A 19,660-nucleotide genomic window follows, 5' to 3' on the forward strand; every position below is an offset into this window, starting at 1 on the left:
CAACACCTTTTAAAAGTAAGTATTTTGCATCACTTGTTATATTTTCTAGTCCGTCCATATACCTTAGAGTCCTTCCCTGTTCTAAGGCATGAGTGATCTCAGAGGCAGAAGAAGGATACTCGTGGTCTATTGGCCAACATTAGGCAGGTCAGGATAGAGCTCAGATGCAGGAAAGTCAGAGTTCCAAACACGAATCACCCACTCGGCCAAACAGGATCATCACAAGACTTTAGGCAAGTACTATCCAAGACTACACAGTACCTCAGCAGTGAAGAAGAGCTTGCAGATGGACGCCTTCACAATGCAGCAGCACAGGACGCAGTCTCTGGATTCTTGGTTGTGGTGATGAAAGAAGGGACACCGGATGGGAACTTGCAGCAGCAGTCGACAGAAAAGGCTCCCCAATAAAGGATTCTTCAGTGCTTCTCGTGGCTCTGTAGATTTGGCGCTCTTTTCAAGGTACCGGATGAAGGACTGTTGTCGCTGGTCATTGCTATTCTAGTCCTGCACTCGGGTAAGCAGACCTAAAGGATTAGAATAGTGTCTCTGGAGGTCCAGCGTGAGCCCACCAAGGTTTCAGAGAGAATCAGACTTCAGAAGACGTTGCACAGCAATCAGGCTCGAGGTCCCAGGGTATTTTTCGGTTTGCAGCCCAAGAAGTTCACAGCACGTCGTGCGATGGCTCGTTTTGCAGGTCGTCTCAAGACTGAAGGGTCCCAACAGTCTCTGGGCTGGAGTCGTCTTCGGGACTCCTAGGTCGCATGGAAAAAAGGGTAAGAACAGGCTCTGGTTACACAGCAGGCATCTCATGTTGCTGGAATCTGCTACAGCCATCTTCTCTTAAGCTTCCTCTTCGGATTAAGCTCCAGTTAAGCAGGAACCCACACACAGCTTCTGCAAACTCCTGTAGTTTACAGAAATTGGCAGCTGGCTATCCAATCAGGACAGCCAGCCCCCCGAGTGAGAACTGGATTTGCTCAGGCAGACCAGAAGACAAAGGACTGCAGAGTTTTGCACGCCTCCCTCAATTCCTGCATTCAGACACTGTGGAGCCTCGGCAATCAACACAAAGGGTTCCTGCCGAAGGCAAAACTTCAACCAGGACCTCCCCCACCCAGGACGGCAGAGGAAGACCCAAGAATGGACAGCATGCTACAAATGAAAGAAAGAAGCAACCGTTCTAGCAGAATTGTGACCCTTCTGTGCATTACCACAGATGGTTTCACAGCCTGCAGGTAATAACACAATAGTCATTAAAGTATGTCCACTGCCACTAGCCATAAAAGTTAGCTTGTCACGGTAACATAAATGTTACTGGAGCATTGAGAAAGGGGATACTATTTATCTCCAAAGCACTCCACATAAGGTGGGGTGTGCTAGTCTCACTATATAAAATGTAAAGGGATGCAAACCTCTTTCTATCCTTGGGAGCTATAGTCCACACAGCATAAATCAAGAGAAAATAAAAAGGGAATGCCCAAGGACAAACCAGCAACACTGCGCATAAAGTGCTTTTATGTTGCACTGATGCCTAAAGTCTTAGGAATGGATATCTTCAAAAATACACTATGGAGAGTCCGAAAATGACAACAATAAAATAGTAAAAGAAAGGATGAGTGGGGAAAAAGGTTACCTCTCACCTAGGAACATGGAAAAAGAATCCACAAGTCCAGTAAAAAGTGCTGGGGGTCTCACAGTGGTGGGAGATTTAGCATAGAAGTGAAAATGGATCCTAACGGACATGATATCAAAGTTGCATAAGGCATTACTCTCCTCGAAGTCTCTGCCCCATTGGGATCATCTAAGGGTATGGAAGAGTGAATTGGAATGCCCTATCTCAGAGGAGACTTGGGCTGATAATTGGGCTAGAGCCAAGAGAACATCAGCGTGTGTACAACTTAAGGAACGTGCTTGGAAATGGATACGCCAATGTTCTCTTACTCCAGATAAACTGCAACAGATTGCACAAGACCATCAAGGCAGGTGTTTGAGAGGTTGTGATGAGAAAGGGACTTTAATGAACCTTTGGTTGTCTTGCCCTAATCAGACCCCTTCTGGCGAGAAGTGAGACTACTTATATGTGGGGCGATTGGAAATGAATGTCCATGGGATCTTGTTGTAGTACTGTTGGGTATGTTAATTTGAGAAATGTTCCCCTTGCACGCCCTTATAGGGAGATTGATGACTGCTATACTGCTATCTGCAAAGTTAGCAATTGGTGCAGTATAGGTGGCAAAGGAAGCGCCATCTATAAATAAATGGAAGAACACACCTTCCCTGAGACAGTTCTCTTGTGGGCCTTTGTGCTGATCTCCCCGTCAGAAACCCTGCTGCCTACAATATGGCTTGGAATTTCGGGACTTGGGACACTAGCTTCTTTTAGCAAAGAGAATACAATTCCTTTACTTTTCCCATCCTGACACTTAGTTGAGTAGAGAAAGCTCCCTCTTTTTGTCAGAAAACCTCTGTCCCACATGTATCCACCTTAACCATTTGAGATCTCTGTCTGGGTATTCGGAGCTGGTGGGCTGTCAGTGGACTGGACCTTGGCAGGGACACCATAAGGTGGAAATAGCCCTTGCAATTTTGTTGGTTATCTCTGTTACCTAGAGGGCAAGGCCTGTCTAGTTATTCAGAGAGATGTAACCTTGTGTGTAAATGTACTTTGTAAGCACTTCAAACTCTAGTTTCTGGTTTGTCTATACCTCCCTCTTTCTGACAACCCTCAAGGACCTCCTTGGGCATCATCCTTACGTTCTTCCTATGCATGGCAGTCAGGCATTACATTGGAATCATGCAGGGCATACTTGTTGGCCATCTCAGCCTACCCAGGTGGGGTTTTATTTTGTGTTTTCCTTTCAAGCTAAATTGCAAAGAGGCACTTTACTGAACTTTGAAGGTTGAGCTGGCACTCTAGGGCACCTCGCCCTGTCATACTTTTCCTACATCTAACCTAAGGTATTTCAGCCAATGGCTTATGCAGATGCTGGCCTAGTTTCCTGAAATAACGCTTTATTGGTTTTATTTATACCGCGTATAGTTTAATAACTCTAGGCTCTTTGTTCCTTTGTTTAAATTCTGCAAGTATGAGGTGGTGTTTACACACACATCCCCCTTTTGTACCAAAAATGATCTTGGATATTCATATTATTCAAGAAATTCTACTGCATACTTTCCTTCCATATCCTCAGTCAGATTTTGAAAGAACTGCACAATCTGGCTATTTCTACAGTGCTCAGTTTATTTGGAGCACACAAAGGATTGCAGGTGGCTAAAACATAGTTTTGTAAAAAGATTACACTTGTAATAGCTCAGTTCAGATTAAACTAACCTTTAGAATTTGTATCTCCCTTTCCAGAAAGGCTTGCTGCCCAAATAGGGTAAATTTCAGAAGCCGTAGGAACAAGAATAAAAAGTGTGTTTCACTCAAAGGTGATCTGTATTATTATGGAGCGGCGATGTGCAGAGGGAACAGTCTGGGACACTAGCTTCTTTTAGCAAAGAGAATACAATTCCTTTACTTTTCCCTCTGCACATCGCCACTCCATAATAATAAAGATCACCTTTGAGTGAAACACACTTTTTATTCTTGTTCCTGCAGCTTCTAAAATTTACCCTATTTGGGCAGCAAGCCTTTCTGGAAAGGGAGATACAAATTCTAAAGGTTAGTTTAATCTGAACTGAGCTATTACAAGTGTAATTTTTTCAATTTTGAACAAATAGATTACTAGATAAGTAATGGAAATATGTCTTACAGAAAAGAATCCAATATTCTTATTAACCTGAAGAAGGGTATTAATTACCCGAAACGCGTGGTTTAAAGGATAGGAAATAAGATTGGAAGCCTATCAAGTCTATTGGATCATGTGAACAAATAACATTTGGCAACATATGAGAACAATATGTGAAAGAAATGTGGAAAAAAAATGTGTATTGTTTAAAAAAAAAACACCTGAGTAAATATGTCATTCTTGTTTATGATGCACAACTTTGATTTATCTTATGAAATAATGTTCTTTGCAAAAAACTAAAAATAAATGTCTTCTTTCATTGGAGAGATGTTGAATATGAATGAATAGAAATCCATTGAACAACGAATTACATGCATGTACTTCTGGTAATAGAACAGAATCTTCAGCAAGACTTGTTTTTACCTCAAGCTGTGCTCCAGTTTGTACAACAAGGTTTTTTGTTGTACCACTTACTTGTCACATTGTTACAGTAGAGGTAGCACTCTACTAATTGGGAGCACCTAGAAAGCACATTTAACAAAAACAGGAATGTGTTATATGTTTACAACTAATGATTTAACATTGAGTGCGCCTCTACACACTCCGTATCTAAAACATAGTTTTCTCACATTTTGTAGTTCTTCTCAATGCCTCGAAGACCTTGGTAGATCAGGTGGATTGTTACATGTATCCTCAAAAATCCAAGAGCAGGAAGTTACCCTCTCCAAAGGGTAGGCACACCCGTCCGGTGTGGGTGACAGCAGCTTTTGTGACTTACCAGTGATATGTTAGAGTAGAGCGCATTTGTAGAGCAGCTACTAGAGCCATGCTGCAAGCATGCTGATTCTGATAGCACTACCGATTATATGTTAGTTGCAGGGCCAAGCCCAGGTCTGACAGGCCATCCTTACACATTTGTTTGAATAATTCTCAGTGTTTCTGTAGATTCTTACAGATGTTTTGTTTCATACACCCTCTGAGGTCAGGGTGCTTATTAATCTCATAATTATGTAGGAAAGGTGACTGGGCATAAGAGGAAGTACCTGTTACTGCCCACAGGGGTTACTGTACTTCTAATCCTTGGCACAGTTTTCTCCATATTCCCATTCCTCATTTCCTGGCAAGAGAGTTTCTGCGATCCTGACCTTATAAAGGAACTTGTGCTTGGGACACAGGGCATGTGCAAGGGAGATCCTGGCGTGGTGCCGCATGCATGCTTGTGCATTTGCCCTGTATTTGTTTTAAAATAAAAAATAGGGACTTTAGAGTGTCGTAGTCCGTGTGGTGAGTGACTTGTACTTTTTCCACAGAGAGAAGTCTAATGAGAAGACAGATCGGCACCTGAACCCCTTGAAAGTTCTGCACCACGTTGACAATCTCATGTCGGAAGACAGCCTGATAGTGGCTGATGGTGGTGACTTCGTGGGGAGTGCAGCTTACATTCTCCGTCCCAGGGGACCCCTTTGCTGGCTGGATCCAGGTATTGTACATTATCATGTACCCCTCCCTCCCTGAGAGCATGTCAAGGCATAAAGCCTTGCAAATTGGTACAGGGATAAAAACTGCATTAAAGTAGGTTCAAGCTGAACACAAAAAATGCGTTGAGAGGACAGTTTTACATTTGTTTATGTGGGAACTAGATTATTTGTAGTTGGCATTGGACATTATTCAGTAACCAGTATCCTGAAGCAACAAATGAAAAATGCTCTTTGTTTCGTATTTCCTTTCTTAAATGACCATTTAATGACATTCATAAATTCTTGCTGTGAAAATGACTCTTACTGCTCTGAGAGCAGTTTGCTATTATACAATGTGGACACACAGATTGTTACATCACCAGAGTTATGTTCTTTTTCCTTATCTGTCCGAGCAGGATCTCTATTACCTTAGTTTCTTTAATTTGTTCTCCCCTCATCAACTTCTTCTTTTGAATCGTCAATCTTCAAGGTATTCTACTGCATTTTTAAACTTTTTCTCCAGTTTGTGATATTTACATTTTTAATGTTGCGTATTTTATATGATGTAAGTCTACAGCTCCCCACTGCTAGTTGAGTGATCCATTGCTGCATGCTGACATTGTGGGTTAATAAACAAGAGACATCAAAGAATGTAATGTGATGAGTCTTTTGTAAAATTCATAGTGAATTGGAGTACATTTTGAAACCTGATGGAACTTAAAGATCTTTCTAAAGTTAAGTAATAGGTCACAAGGTTTTCTCACCCAAAGAATACTCTTAAGATTTTATTTCTTCCAAAATGTACTTGCCTCTGGTGTAGTTGGCTCACGTAATATGGAGGCCGCTGCAGAACTCTTCAAATACTTACTGTTGTGTTGAAAGAAATAGAGATGCCTGGTATTTAGACCTTCATCGCAGCAAATGGAAAACACTTTTACCCTCTTAATGGCACTAGCGTCCCCATCTCAAGACATCGGCTACCTTTTCCCAGTCTCATGCACGTTCCATCATTCACATTGTATCCCATGGTCACCTCATCCAGCTTATGTCACTCATCCTGCATTCCATCTTTCATCCATAAGTCACAACATACCCCCCCGCCCCAACAAAGTAATACATTACACATTCTTGAAGCCTTCTTTGCAGTGTTTTATACTCTGCAAACTCCTGTTACTTCAAAATGCTCATTAGGCACCACGTGGAGCACACTGCTTCCCAAACCTCTTCCAGCTTCTGGTGACTCAGTCCTCCCTCTGCTTCCATGTGCACAATCAGTGTATTGTACAAATATAGTCTAAGCATCCTCCAAAATAACACTTCCATGGATTGCATTCTCCCACAGATTCCTCATCTGATAATATTCTTCCAGCGTCGGCTGCTTGCAAACTTTTTTTGACAGGGGGCACAGTGCGGCTCGGCGTTGTCCGTGAACTCTATCATGACTAGACCGTGCCACTTCTCGACTCCAGACGTGACGTCGGTAGCACATGTATCACGCCACTCCGCCCAGATACTGCAGTACCTTTTTTACATGCACTCTGCAGGCTGTCCGTAACAGGAAATTCTCTTCAGTGAGAATTGTTTTTTGCCTTTGACGCCGAAATGTTGCCCCTAAAACCTCAGGTTTCAATCACTGGAAGGACTGTGGCTCGAAGATGTCCATCACGGAACCACACAGTATTTACGTGTGGTGCCTCAGGGTGGACCACGACATCGAGCAGTGCAGTTCCTGTCAGCATATGAACCCGAAAGTGATCGAAGGAGGCTGCCCAAGAGATAGTTTTGCTGATGGTGCACTTTTACTTTACATCATTTATATAGCGCACTGTAGACCCTTGGGCATGAAGGCGCAAACAATAAGATAAACAAAATACAAGACATGACATTGCATCTACACAGTAATTTATCCATAGTGGTTTCTGGCAAAGCGGTGTGAAATTTATGCGAAGAGATATGTTTTCAGATCTTTCTTGAAACTCTCCAGAGAGCTTTGAAATCTCAGTGAGCGAGGAAGTTGATTCCACAATTTTGGGGCAGCGAATTGGAAGGCTCCTTTCTCAGCCTTTGAGGATCTACTCCTAGGAATTGTGAGTAGATTCTGACCGGAAGATCTTAAATCGCGACTGCATACGATTTCGGTAATAACGTTCTGTAGATAGTTTGGCATGCTGCCTTGTCTGCATTTAAAGGTAATTGTCAGGATCCTGTGCTTAATGCGTGCTTCCACCGGAAGCCAGTGTAAAGAGCGCCTAGCCTCTGTTACATGGTCTCTTTGGGTCAGCCCTAAGACCACTCCAAGTGCCCTATTCTGCATTATCTGTAATCTTTGGCATCTCCTTTTTTTTAGACCTACTAATAAACTACCACAGTAGTCTATTTTTGCACCAATTATGACTCTTGCGATTGTTTCTGAATTTGCCTGTGAGATGAGTGGCCTGAGGTGGTGGAGTAGTTTGATGAAGTATGCTGATGCCGAGATTACACTAGTGATGTGATTTGTTATAGACAATGTTTGATCTAATGTTACTCCTAGAATTTTAAGTTTTGATAACGGTTTGATATGATCTGAACCCAGCCTAAAGGATTGAAATTCGCTATCCAGCTTGTTGATGGCGGGGAAACTTCCTATGATCATCAGTTCCATTTTGCTTTTATTTAATGGTAGGTTGTTATTGAGCATCCAAGTTTCAATTAAGTTGAACACTCTATTTAACTCTGGTCTCGTGAATGGCAGCCGGAGAGCGGGACGACACATTGCGTGTCGTCCGCATAATTAGAAAATATAATCCCCTCTGCTTCCAATGGGGCAAAGAATGGTACCATAAACAGATTGTATATACTAGGCGAAGTGCAGGCACCCTGTGGAACCCCAAAGAAAACCAGAATGGGGGTAGCTTCCGCAGTCTCTGAACAGACTCTGCTATGTCTGTTCTCCAGGAACGACATTGTCCATGAGACGGCCAGGGGTGAAAAGTTGGCTATTACCGATAGTCTGGATTTCAGTATTTGGTGGTCAATTAAGTCGAAAGTCGCAGACTGATCAAGAGATACTAAGAGGGAAATTGAGCTTTTATCCATACAATCTAGGAGTTTGGACTTAAGATCAAGAAGTGAGGTCTCTGTTCCAAAACTCCTCCTAAAGCCGGATTGGTGTGCATTCAGAATAGGGCATTCATTAATAGGTTCTGAGATCTGACTATACGCCACCTTATCCAGAATCTTTACTAAGAAAGGTGTGTTACATATAGGACCGTAATTCAAAGGATTTTCCTTATCCAGACCTGCTTTTTTAAGGCTAGGTGTTACCATTGATTGCTTCAGATCTTCTGGTACCTTATCTACTCTGAGAGATGTATTTATAAAAATACATATAGATTTAATAAGCAGCCGGGGACAAGTTTTTATAATTAGGGAGGCACACGAGTCCCCCTTGCAGCTAGAAGGTTTTAGTTTTTCTATTATATCCTGGAGTGTTTCCTCTGTAATTGGCACAAAATAAAAATCATCTACTGTGATTTCTGCGTTCATGGATATTTGCTGTGAGGAAGGTGCCTTAGCAGGTATCGGTTTCTTTCTTTCTAACATCCATGTTCTAATTCTTAGTAGTTTATCTTGCATACCATTTTGTATGCGCTGGCACCATGCAGAGTCTGTGATCTCTATTTGGTCTTCCTGGCAGAAGGGTTGCTTCCTGTTCTTTCAGGATTTAAAGCATTTCCCTGGCATCCAAAGTGGCATTCGCAACACGTGAGTTATGAAAATTACTCTTAGCGCCAAGCACCTCACTTTTATATTCCTTCACTAGTGTCTTATACGCTTGAAGGAATATCAGTGTGGGGTTAATTTTCCAAACATAATAAGCCTTAGTCGTTGCCAATTTATGCTTTCTCAGGTCCTCTGTAAACCATGCTTGACTTTTTAGGTCTGAGTTTTTTGTTTCTTTGGTTTTAATGGTCTAGAGTCTTAGATATGTTAGCCATACCGCTGATCAGACGAGCAGACATATGGTTGAGTGGTGTCTCTGAGGGGAATTCAATATTACTATCTAATAGTGGTACTATATTGTTAAGGGTAAGACGTTTTATGTTACGGGCCAACATGTAACCTTTGAATTGTTTTTTTTTCTTTCATTGAGAAGGGCACAATTAATACAAAATGTATTAACACATTGTCCGACCAAGGGTATAACGTTGTAGATACATTCTGGCAAATGGTGTTCAAGGTTACTACCCAGTCTAGTGTGTGTCCTAGTGCAAGGGTAGGTACTGTCACTTGTTGAGAGAATCCTAAATCCGCAAGTGAGTGGCCTAAATTACTTGCATGAGAGTCTTCAGAGTCACCCAGCCAATAATTTGCTTCACGGTTGCCTGCTAAGTCGTTGGGACATGATACCAAAGGTCCAATGCCTGAAAAGGAGAACAGATACTGAAAAAAAGAAGAGCTCACACTCTGAGTGAGCCGCACCATTCATCACCCCACAAGAAGAAGAAACGGTGTTGATATAGACACCACTCAGGTTCGTTGGAGGATCATTCCCGGCTATGGGTGCCCCAAGAGAGGAGTGGGAGGCATAAGACCGAATGCTGTAAAAAGCAGTGGTGGGTATGGCTTGGGCATCTATGCTTCTGGTGGACCAGGCATCAGTTGCGCTCGGAGGTTCCTTTGCCAAGGTAGCCTTTTCTAGTCCCAAGCGCTTGACCTTGGCGCTGCGAAGAAAATAGTGGTGCAGATGGCCCCTCGAAGTATCTGCATAGAGAGGCCTCCTCTGAACACTCCAGTCGCTGATCAACTGCTCGTTTGTCGATAGGATTTCTTTCCAATCTATCTTCAACTAAGTGGGTGTCCTGCTCCCTTTTGGAATGGTGCTGATGGGGGGATGGAGGGATTTTGGGAGCTGACTTCTTCACTGACCAGGCCAACCTGTTGGCCTTGATCACAACTGACCTAGATTTGCAGCAGGCATCTGTCATGATCCCTACCCCTAACCCTCATAGGCAAGTCAGCCTCACAACTGGAGCCAGGTTACATCCTTCCACTGTGGCCTCAAAGGCCTTGACATCTCGTCAAAGACTCTCTTGGAGTCTGTCTTGGCGCCTTTGGCGCCAGGTTCATACTTAATGTGAAGATAACATTAGGGTTTGGACTTCTTAATAGACTTTTATTCAACATGGAGGCACCCACATAGCTCAGTTCCAAGAACTGTGGTATGCTGTCTAGTGTTTCCAATCTATCGGGCCTGTGGTCGGGCCTTGAGATACCTGGGGCTATAAGCCACACCCAAGCAGAGGAACACGCTTGGCGTTATTCTGTGGTTTGCAGCGTGACGCTCAACGTGTCCAGCTCTGTCTTCAGAGTTCCTTGTTGCCTGCCTTATCCTGAAACCGTGCACCTGAAAGAAGAACATCATCATTAATACAGCACTTACCTGTGAGTAGCATCATGTCTTCGATCCATCGCAAGCTGCAGTTCCACCTACTTGAGTATACTCGATTCAGAGTACAACAGCATCTTGGCGCCGCAACCTTTCTCCGGCGCACCGCAACCTGGAAAGAAGAGAGCGAGATCGCATTAGTGAGCGCTTACTCACTCCTACTCAAGAACAACGAAAACCACAAGACTCTTACCTGGTTCAGTCATCCCTCGGTCAGCATCCATTCCGGAACATAACAACGGCCTACAAGAACAGGGAAAGACACAGGTTAGCAAAAGAAAAGGCAGGATAGCGCTGCACACTGCCCAGTTACTTACAGAATAGCGCCACGCACCGCACATTCACTTACTGACTCGTGCTCATCTCTAATCAGCACGGCAACGCCTAAATCTTTTTCCACACCTATAGGAAAGAAGCAGAGACATTAGTAACAAACAAAGGGGAAAAAGAAAGAAAGAAAGCAGAATATCAAGAACCGGGCCCGCACCAGTGAAGCAACTAGGTTGCAGCACGCCCGCACCAGCTACGCGCCCCTGCACCGATAAGCAGGACGGAGAGCGCACCGTACCAAGAATTAAGGTGAGGAGAAGGTCCAAGGAAAGGTTTTGAGTCCAAGGGAGGCGGGAGTCAACCTACAAGAGACAGTTAAGTCTTGAATCCAGTTATCCTGTATTGCTTGCCCAATCCTCAGCTGAAACATTACCAAGGGACCAAGGGAGAGGGTTCGAGAGTGCAAGTTTTCCAGCCAGGGCTGAGTGGCGTCCCTGTGGATACCAGGTGAGTGTAACAGCATCCCCTTACGGACACTACAATGCCGAATACAAAAAGATAGTGGAGAGGGCAGTTCTGGCCCTAGGGCTAGGTACCCCAGCCAAGCCACTCCAGTCCTATGACCTCACATACATCCTGGGTAAGGACCCCAATCGGAGAGTGCCTTGCTCTTTAATGCTGCCCTATCAAATCCCATTAGACGCTGTGCAGAGACAATGTTCCACTCCAGCCTTAGTTGCCATAGCATGTAAGATAGCTCAGCAGGTTGAGTGCTCGCTGCTGAGATCTATGTGTGATCTGCAGGTTCGAATCCCGGCAAAGTCAACTCAGGCTTTCATCCTTCCTGAGGTCGATAAATGAGTACACACTTCAGTTAGGATGACGATGGATGTAAATATGTCCTATGTACAGTGCTTGGGCTTAAGCACTATATAAATAACAAATCATTATTATACAGAGCTGACCAAGAAGTATAAACCAGCTGAGGGGGGCGGGGGATGGGGGGAGGGGTCTGCCTTTCCTTTTGCCTCATCCCACCAGAGGAGGTTTGGTGGTCCAAGATGCCACAGTGAACTCACAGACCGCTATGTCTACCTCCATTTTAGCAATGGACCGCATTCAAAAAGACAGACGCATTAGCCAAGAAAATGTTTGCCATTTGTGCCTATCGCTAAGTACTCTTGTGTTTTGGAGGACAATGGCTGAGGCCGCAGATCCTCTCCCAGCATGGGAGATTAGACATGGATTTCTGGACATGACAAGTGATGGGAAAGAAGTTGCTTGCCAGGCCCTTCACACGGTTCGTGACACCGCTAATTGCATTGGTCATGCCATGTGAACATTCACGGTGCTTAGAAGGGTGGCATACCTCCACAGCTCTGTTTTTTTTTTCCCCAAACGTACAAGCCAAGCTCTTAGAAAGGCCATTCAATGGCGAGCCATGTGCCAATCCATCGAAAGCACAGCCAGTTCCTGAGATTTGTCATTAGGGACACTCCGTACAAGTTCTGAGTGCTCCCTTTTGGCCTAACCTCTGTGCCCAGGGTTTCGATCAAGCTGATGGCAGTGGTGGCAGCTCACTTCAGGAGATACGGTGTCCATGTACCTGGATGACTGGTTGATTCAAGGAAGGTCTCGGGGACGGGCATCTGCGCAGCCCGAGAAAACCTGTTCCTTTTGTTTGGGCTTCTCCCAACATTTGTAGAAGTTCCTTGTCTGACCAACGCAGAAGCTACAATTCAATGGAGCAGACCGGGACAATTCCCCCCACACCCCAAGCTAAGAGTCATGGGTGTCGGACAGGTGGTCCAGCTGTTTCAGAACCACAGCAGCCTGCTTGCTTCCTTCCTCTTGGGCTTCATGGCATCCTGCATTTTTCTGGTGCCAGAGGTAGGCTAGGCATGAAATCCCTTCAGTGGCTTTTGAGAGATCAATGGCCCTAGTACTTGGACAATATGAAGGACGTTCTCAAGGTGTCTAAGCCAGTGGCCAACGACCTATCATGTTGAGCCAGCAGGGAGAGCATGATGGTGGTGGAACCCTTTTGGCCACCGTGGCCACAGGTGCAGTTTGTCAAGGATGCGTCTCTGAAGGGCTGGGGTGCTCACTGCAGAGATCTGCAAGTGAACGCTGGTGGCATTTCAGGCTCGAGTTGCAATCATTCAGGCTAACGCTGATGGCTTTCACACCATCCCTCAGTGGGGAACATGTCACGATTCTGGCAGACAACACAGTGGGCATGCATTACCACAACAAGCAAAGGTTTATACAGTCTCTGCCCCTATGCAGGGAGGCTATGAAACTATGGTTCGAGGGGATGGGGTCCTCCGACGTATTCCATATCTATGACAGTAATCACCACAGCTGTGCTGCTTCGGAAACTTTTTTCTGCGTCGATGCGCCGTCGTCGAGGACCTCCCCCGACGTCCGACGTCATCCGATGTGATAAGTAGGACGCACGACGCCCGTAGTCTCAGTTCCGTTTTTTCCGCGAACGTGTTGCTTCGTGAATCTCGTTTACGCCTCGACTCTTTGGAGTTCTGTTCTTCTCGGTTCTTCGAACCTGTTCGTTTTTGTGAGAAAATCCTTCGTAAGAAGATGTCTTCTACTTCGTCTTCGACCCCGCGTCCGGGCTTCAAGAAGTGCGGGCAGTGTGGGTCCAAGATGTCGGTGACGGACTTGCACGACTCCTGCCTCTGGTGCCTCGGGGAGGCCCACGACACGGATGACTGTATCGACTGCCAGTCGCTCACGTCCAGAGCCTTACGGGAACGTAAGAAGAAGTTGTCGGTGGGGGGCGTGGCTAACTGCCATGTGAAGAGGACGTGCTCTGGGTGCGCTCCGCTCGATGCGACCAACATAAGCTGTCTTTTCTTACTTAAATTGTGAACCCCTGAAGCCCGCGGTCCTCTTCATCGAACGCTGCTACCTTCCTGCACCCGCTGGCTTTTTTCCAAACTCGTGGATGCCCTACGAAGACCGAGCGGCCGCACGGAAAGTCGCGGCAGATCCGAGCCAAAATGGCAGCTCCCTCGCGTTGAGATACGCGGCAGCCCTTACACCAGTGCTGCACCCGGACTGCGGCGCCATGCCGGCTGAGCCGATCGGACACCCTTGGACACAACGGCGCCTGCGGTCCTGCCCGACCCGCGCAGGGAGCCAACGCGAGACACACCCGACTGGGCCCCCGGCCACGAACATTGCCCTCGGAGCGGCTGACGGGCGGTGCCGCGCGGGCGGTGAGCGGGGGATACGGGCCCAACAACTGCTCTAGTGTCTCGGGCGGCCCCCCCACCCTGCCCCTCCTCACCCGCCTGCGCGGAGCCCGGAGCCCGGGACCACTCCTGGGTCCCTCCGCCGAGCAGAGGACCCTGCAATACCTGTCCGATCGGTGAGGGAAGCCAACGGAAGACACACGCGACTCGGCGCGCAGGCAGAGGGCGGTGCGGCCTGCTGAGAGCGGCCGGAAAGAAGAGCGGAGAGCCCGGGCGTCGCTAAGCCCACGAGGTGAGCGGGGGGGAAAGCCCATTATTAGCAGGATCACCGGGATTGCCGTGCCTGCATTCCCCCCCCCTTGCCCACCATACTCACTGGGACCCCCAGGTGGGGCGCAACACCACGAACTGTATACCCGAGGCCCTGAGGGGCGGGCCTGGACGTCTCGGCCCGGTGTCGGCCAGGAGGGGTGACCTGCCCCGAGGCGCTGGGGGCCTGCTGGGCGCGCCTCGGGACCATACCGGCGGCACCACGGATCTCCCCCGAGCTCCCTACACGACCACTGCCCTAGGGAACCCTACCGTCAACGCCTTCATCGGGGATCACACGGCCACTCAGCCCCGCTGCGCTCTGACCACCCCGGGCCCACGCTAGAGAAGACAGTGATCCAACGGGCCATCCGCCATGTCCACCAAAGGGGCCAGGTCCAAACAGCGCCAAACCACCATGGACACCTTCACGGCTGGGGGACCCATGGCTTCCGAAACCTCTAACGGCTCAATCATAGATGCACAGCCTGACCCCCCGGGATCGGCTACTGAACCTAGCAACACCCATATCCTTGAAGCCGTTAAACTGCTCCAGACCACTATGGAGCACAAAATTGACGCGGTGGCCATAGACCTGGGCCTCCTACGCCAGGACGTCCGCTCCTTAGCCAACAGGACTGATACACTTGAGGCTCAGGTGCGCGAAAACACTGAAACCAAAGTGGTGCTCCTCAAAGATGTTGATGAGCTGCAGCAAAGAGTGAAGAACTTGGAGGAAAGGGCTGAGGAGGCAGAAGGGCGGGCACGCCGGAACAACATCCGCCTCCTGGGCCTGCCGGAGGGCATTGAGGGATCCGACCCCACGAACTACGTGGAGAACCTAATACTACAGGAGATTGGCGCTGAGAAACTGTCTCAAGGCTTCACTATTGAAAGGGCCCATCGATCCCTCACTAAAAGACCTCCCCCTGGCGCCCCTCCCAGACCTATAATAGCGAAGGTTCTTAATTACAGAGACCGGGAGACCATCCTGGCCTACACACGGTCAGGCGGCCAGATCCTCAAAGACTTGGCCAAAATATCCATCTACCCCGACTACACCTTCCAGGTCCAATTGAAGAGGGCTCAATTCATACATACCAAAGCCAGATTGAAGACCGCCGGACTGTGCTACATGCTCCTTTACCCCTCCAGATTGAAAGTTATACGCAACAACAAAGCCCACCTATTTGACACTCCATCTGAGGCCCGGGACTGGATGGACAGGGAGCAGATCCCTGACATAGAGGTAAAGGGACGGCAACCGCGCTGAACCTCGCCACGATGGCGGCGTTCGGGTCCGAGGACCCTCAAGGGCCCCTCCACGCAAATGCCAGCTTGACACAGCTGAACAGATTCTACACAGCGGGGCACCAGAGTCGAACACTCTTCCACTTCCGGAAGTTTCCCTTTTTTTGGGTATACACATACCTGCCCGTAGGGCACCAGGCGACCAATGCACGGTCTAACGGAGCGGAAACGGGACAGTCACAACGAGGGAGACCTCGCTCGACCTTCTTTCAGTTTGGGGTGTTTAAGGTTATGGGGGGGAGGGAAAACGGGAGTTGGCACGAATGTTAGGTGCCGGGAAAGGGAAACACCTAGACCACTGACGTCCACCATACACAGCATGAAGACAACACAGCCCCTAGGCTTGGCGACTCCCAAGCTGCCGAGGGGGGGGGATGGGGTGTGGTGGCTTTATAGTCAAGTACCTCTATCTAGAAGCACCAAGACCACTGAAATTCTCTACACGCCTCTTGCCACTTACTAGTCCCCCAAATAAACGCTATATCTCTAATTACCCATGGCTGACACGATAAAAATCATTACGTGGAACGTCAGAGGCATGAATAGCTATGTGAAACAACGTCGCATCCACGCATATTTGAAAAGATGCAAGGCCGGGATTGCCATGCTCCAAGAAACACATCTATCTGCTGATAAACTGAAGACATTGGATAAAACTTGGCGTGGGACCTTGATAGGATCCTCCTACTCCTCTTATGCTAGGGGAGTCTTGATATGGGTTGACCCAACCATCCCCTTCAGACTAACATGCACTAAAACGGATGATGAGGGTAGGATGGCACTGGCGTGCGGCACCATCGAAGGCAGAGAGGTATGCCTAGTTAGCACCTACGCACCCAACCACGACGCTACGGCTTTCTTCCATTCCCTGTACCCAAGGCTCAGCCCCTACAGGGACAGCGTCATGATCTGGGGAGGGGATCACAATTGCACTCTAGACCCTCTAAAAGATAGATCGGACAATAAACATACCCGCCCGTCCCCCCCGGCCAAAATTTTGTCCAAACTGACTCGCCAGCTGTTACTCCGAGACTTGTGGAGAGAACTGCACCCTGACCAACAAGTATTTTCCTTTTACTCCCCACCCCATGCTGTCCATACTAGGCTGGATTACATGTTTGTAAGCCAAGAACAACAAGCTATGTTCGGCGACGCCCTTTACCTGCCCAGGGTGCTGTCTGACCATTCCCCGTTGCTGGCCACCTGGGCAGTATTCCCGCCTAGACCCCCGGTCCCTACTTGGAGGCTTAGAGCCGAAGCCCTTCACGATGCGACTTTCCGGGAACACATAAGTGACTGTACCGAGGATTACTGGGAACGAAATTTGAATAGGGTCAGATACATAGGCACTGCATGGGAGGCATACAAGGTGGTCATGAGAGAAGAAATGATTGCGTCCATAGGTGGAGCCCGTAGATCCATCATAGCCTCCCTGGAACGCTCGGAAGGGGAGCTGGGCGAATTGGAAAACAGAGCCGACTCTACCCCAGAACTCCTACAAAAAATAACCGACATAAAGCAAATCTGTTTAACTCACTGGGAATCCCTGGGTAAATTGAGTTACGCTAAACACATTGAAAGAACCCACGCCCTGGGAGACAAACCCGGGAAACTCCTAGCCTGGCTGTATAAAAGGGAAACCCCCCGCGCACCCATTTGCCAAATTCTTAAGCCGGATGGCACCACAGCACATACCCAAAAAGAAATCAACTCAGTCTTTTCAGATTTCTATCACAACCTGTACTCCGAGACCCCGCCTGTAGTGGATGCCAGTATTGAAGATGTCTTGGACATCATTGAGCTGCCTAAATTGGACTCACAGATGGCTGAGACGCTAGACGAACCCATCACTCCCGACGAAGTAAAGGTAATCATTAGATCCCTTCCATCTGGAAAAGCCCCAGGTACTGATGGCCTCCCTGGAGAGTTTTACAAGACTTATGAGGAGACTCTAGCCCCTCTGCTGGCCCAGGTGTTTAATGAAGCTTATGAGCACGGTACCCTCCCTGACACCATGAGGGAAGCCGTTATTATCCCCCTCCTCAAGCCTGGCAAGGATGGTACGGACTGCGGCTCCTACAGGCCCCTTTCCATGTTAAACGTTGACAGCAAGATCCTAACCTCCCTCCTAGCGAACAGATTGCGTAGAGTAATACCACACTTAATCCATCAGGATCAAACGGGCTATGTGCCCGGGCGCTCCATAACCGAGAACCTACGGAGGTTGCACCACGATATATACAGTACGGAACTGAGGCCCCAGAAATACGCAGTTGCGTCATTAGACGCCACCAAAGCCTTCGATTCAGTGCGATGGGAGTGGCTATATGCCACCATGGTAAAAATGGGAATAGGACCAGTTTTCCTGAAATGGACCAAATTGGTTTACACCAATCCTTCTGCCAGGGTGCGGACCAACAAGACATACTCTGATTCGTGGTCCCTCCACAGGGGCACCCGCCAGGGATGCCCACTCTCCCCGATGCTATATATCATCGCCAACGAACCTGTGGCCGCATACCTTAGACAGGAGTACGGGGATGGGGGCATTGAGATTGACGGGATAACCCACCTTGTCTCCATGTACGCTGACGATACCCTGTTATACTTACACAATCCCGAACACCTCTTGCCCTACATTCTCGAAACCCTAGAATACTTCCACAATCACACGGGAATCCGGATCAACAAAGACAAGTCCTGCCTCTACCCGTTAGCTGCACTATACAGAGAAGACTTCAGATCCCTGCCCCCCTTAGATCTTCAATGGCAGGTGACCTCCTTTAGATACCTGGGAATCATTATACACCGTAACCCTCACACGGAACACATCCTCAACACGATTAGAGCTAAAGACACCCTAGCAAAATCCATGGACTTCTGGGGGAAGCTTCCGCTTTCCATGGCCGGGAGAGCGGGTCTCCTCAAGATGGTAGCACTTCCCCGCCTACTACACAATTTCACCAATGTTCCCTTCAACTTCCCCCCCTCCTTCTTCAGTGACATTAATAAGTTATGCAGGCAGTTCCTCTGGCAGGGGCGCAGGCACAGGGTGGCGCTGGAGACACTCCAAAGACCCTACGAAAGGGGAGGATTGAAAGTCCCCAACTTCGAACTGTACTACCTTGCAAGCCAGCTAAGACACGTCATGCGATGGATGGCCGATGAGATCACTACAGATACCAGACTTCTCCAACCAGCTCTGACCGGCCTCTTACTCAGAGACCTACTCTGGGTCAAGGAGGGAACCCTAAGGCAGTACCCATACCTGGCAAAGCTCGGAACCCGGCTCTGGCGAAGGGCTTGCAGAACATTGGGGTCCCCAGATCCATATTCCCCACAGATCCCCATAGCTGCACTCATGGCCCATCGCCCATGGGGCCGTCTGGAAACGCGTGCACAATGGGAACCCTGCAGGGTGGCCACCCTTGGAGACCTGGTTCAGGACCAGGAAATCCTAACATTCCCCGACCTCAGCGAGACCACGGAGCTACCAGCAGGACAATTCCTGCTCCACAGAGCAGTGATCCAGGCTCTGAAGGATAGATGGCCTATGGCGGCCACCCTTGCAACGGACAACGAGATTATAGAAACAATGTTAAACACCGCCGAAGGGGGCCACGAAACCTCGCGGCTCTACGAAGCCTTAATGTTAGGCACGACCAGGAATGAGCTCAGAAGTAGAGGAAAGTGGGAATACGAACTAGGCCTGGAATTCGACGATAAGGAGTGGGAAAGAGTCATCCTCTACCACAAGAAAATCTCCAGAAACGCCCGCTTACAACTTATCCAACTATACATCACCAACAGGGCTTACCTAACTCCCGAAACCATATCGAGTTTCAAGGGCGCCGCAATCCAGCTATGCCCTAAATGCAATGAGCCGAGGGCGGGAATGACTCACATGTTCTGGGGTTGCCCAGTGATACGCACCTT

The 19,660-nt window shown here is 48.0% G+C and overlaps 1 protein-coding gene across 3 annotated transcripts in view; it reads left to right on the forward strand.

Moving 5' to 3' along the window:
* Window positions 1-19,660, forward strand: part of ILVBL (ilvB acetolactate synthase like) — a 655,021-nt gene that overhangs the window by 587,448 nt on the left and 47,913 nt on the right. For all 3 annotated transcript variants that reach the window (XM_069604705.1, XM_069604708.1, XM_069604707.1), the window contains one exon: window positions 5,042-5,211. In XM_069604705.1, coding sequence (XP_069460806.1) covers window positions 5,042-5,211 — 170 coding nt within the window. The remainder of the gene's footprint in view (window positions 1-5,041; window positions 5,212-19,660) is intronic.

The sequence above is a fragment of the Ambystoma mexicanum genome, chromosome 1p, assembly GCF_040938575.1.
Source record: "Ambystoma mexicanum isolate Mex_15411 chromosome 1p, UKY_AmexF1_1, whole genome shotgun sequence".
Lineage (NCBI taxonomy): Eukaryota > Metazoa > Chordata > Amphibia > Caudata > Ambystomatidae > Ambystoma > Ambystoma mexicanum.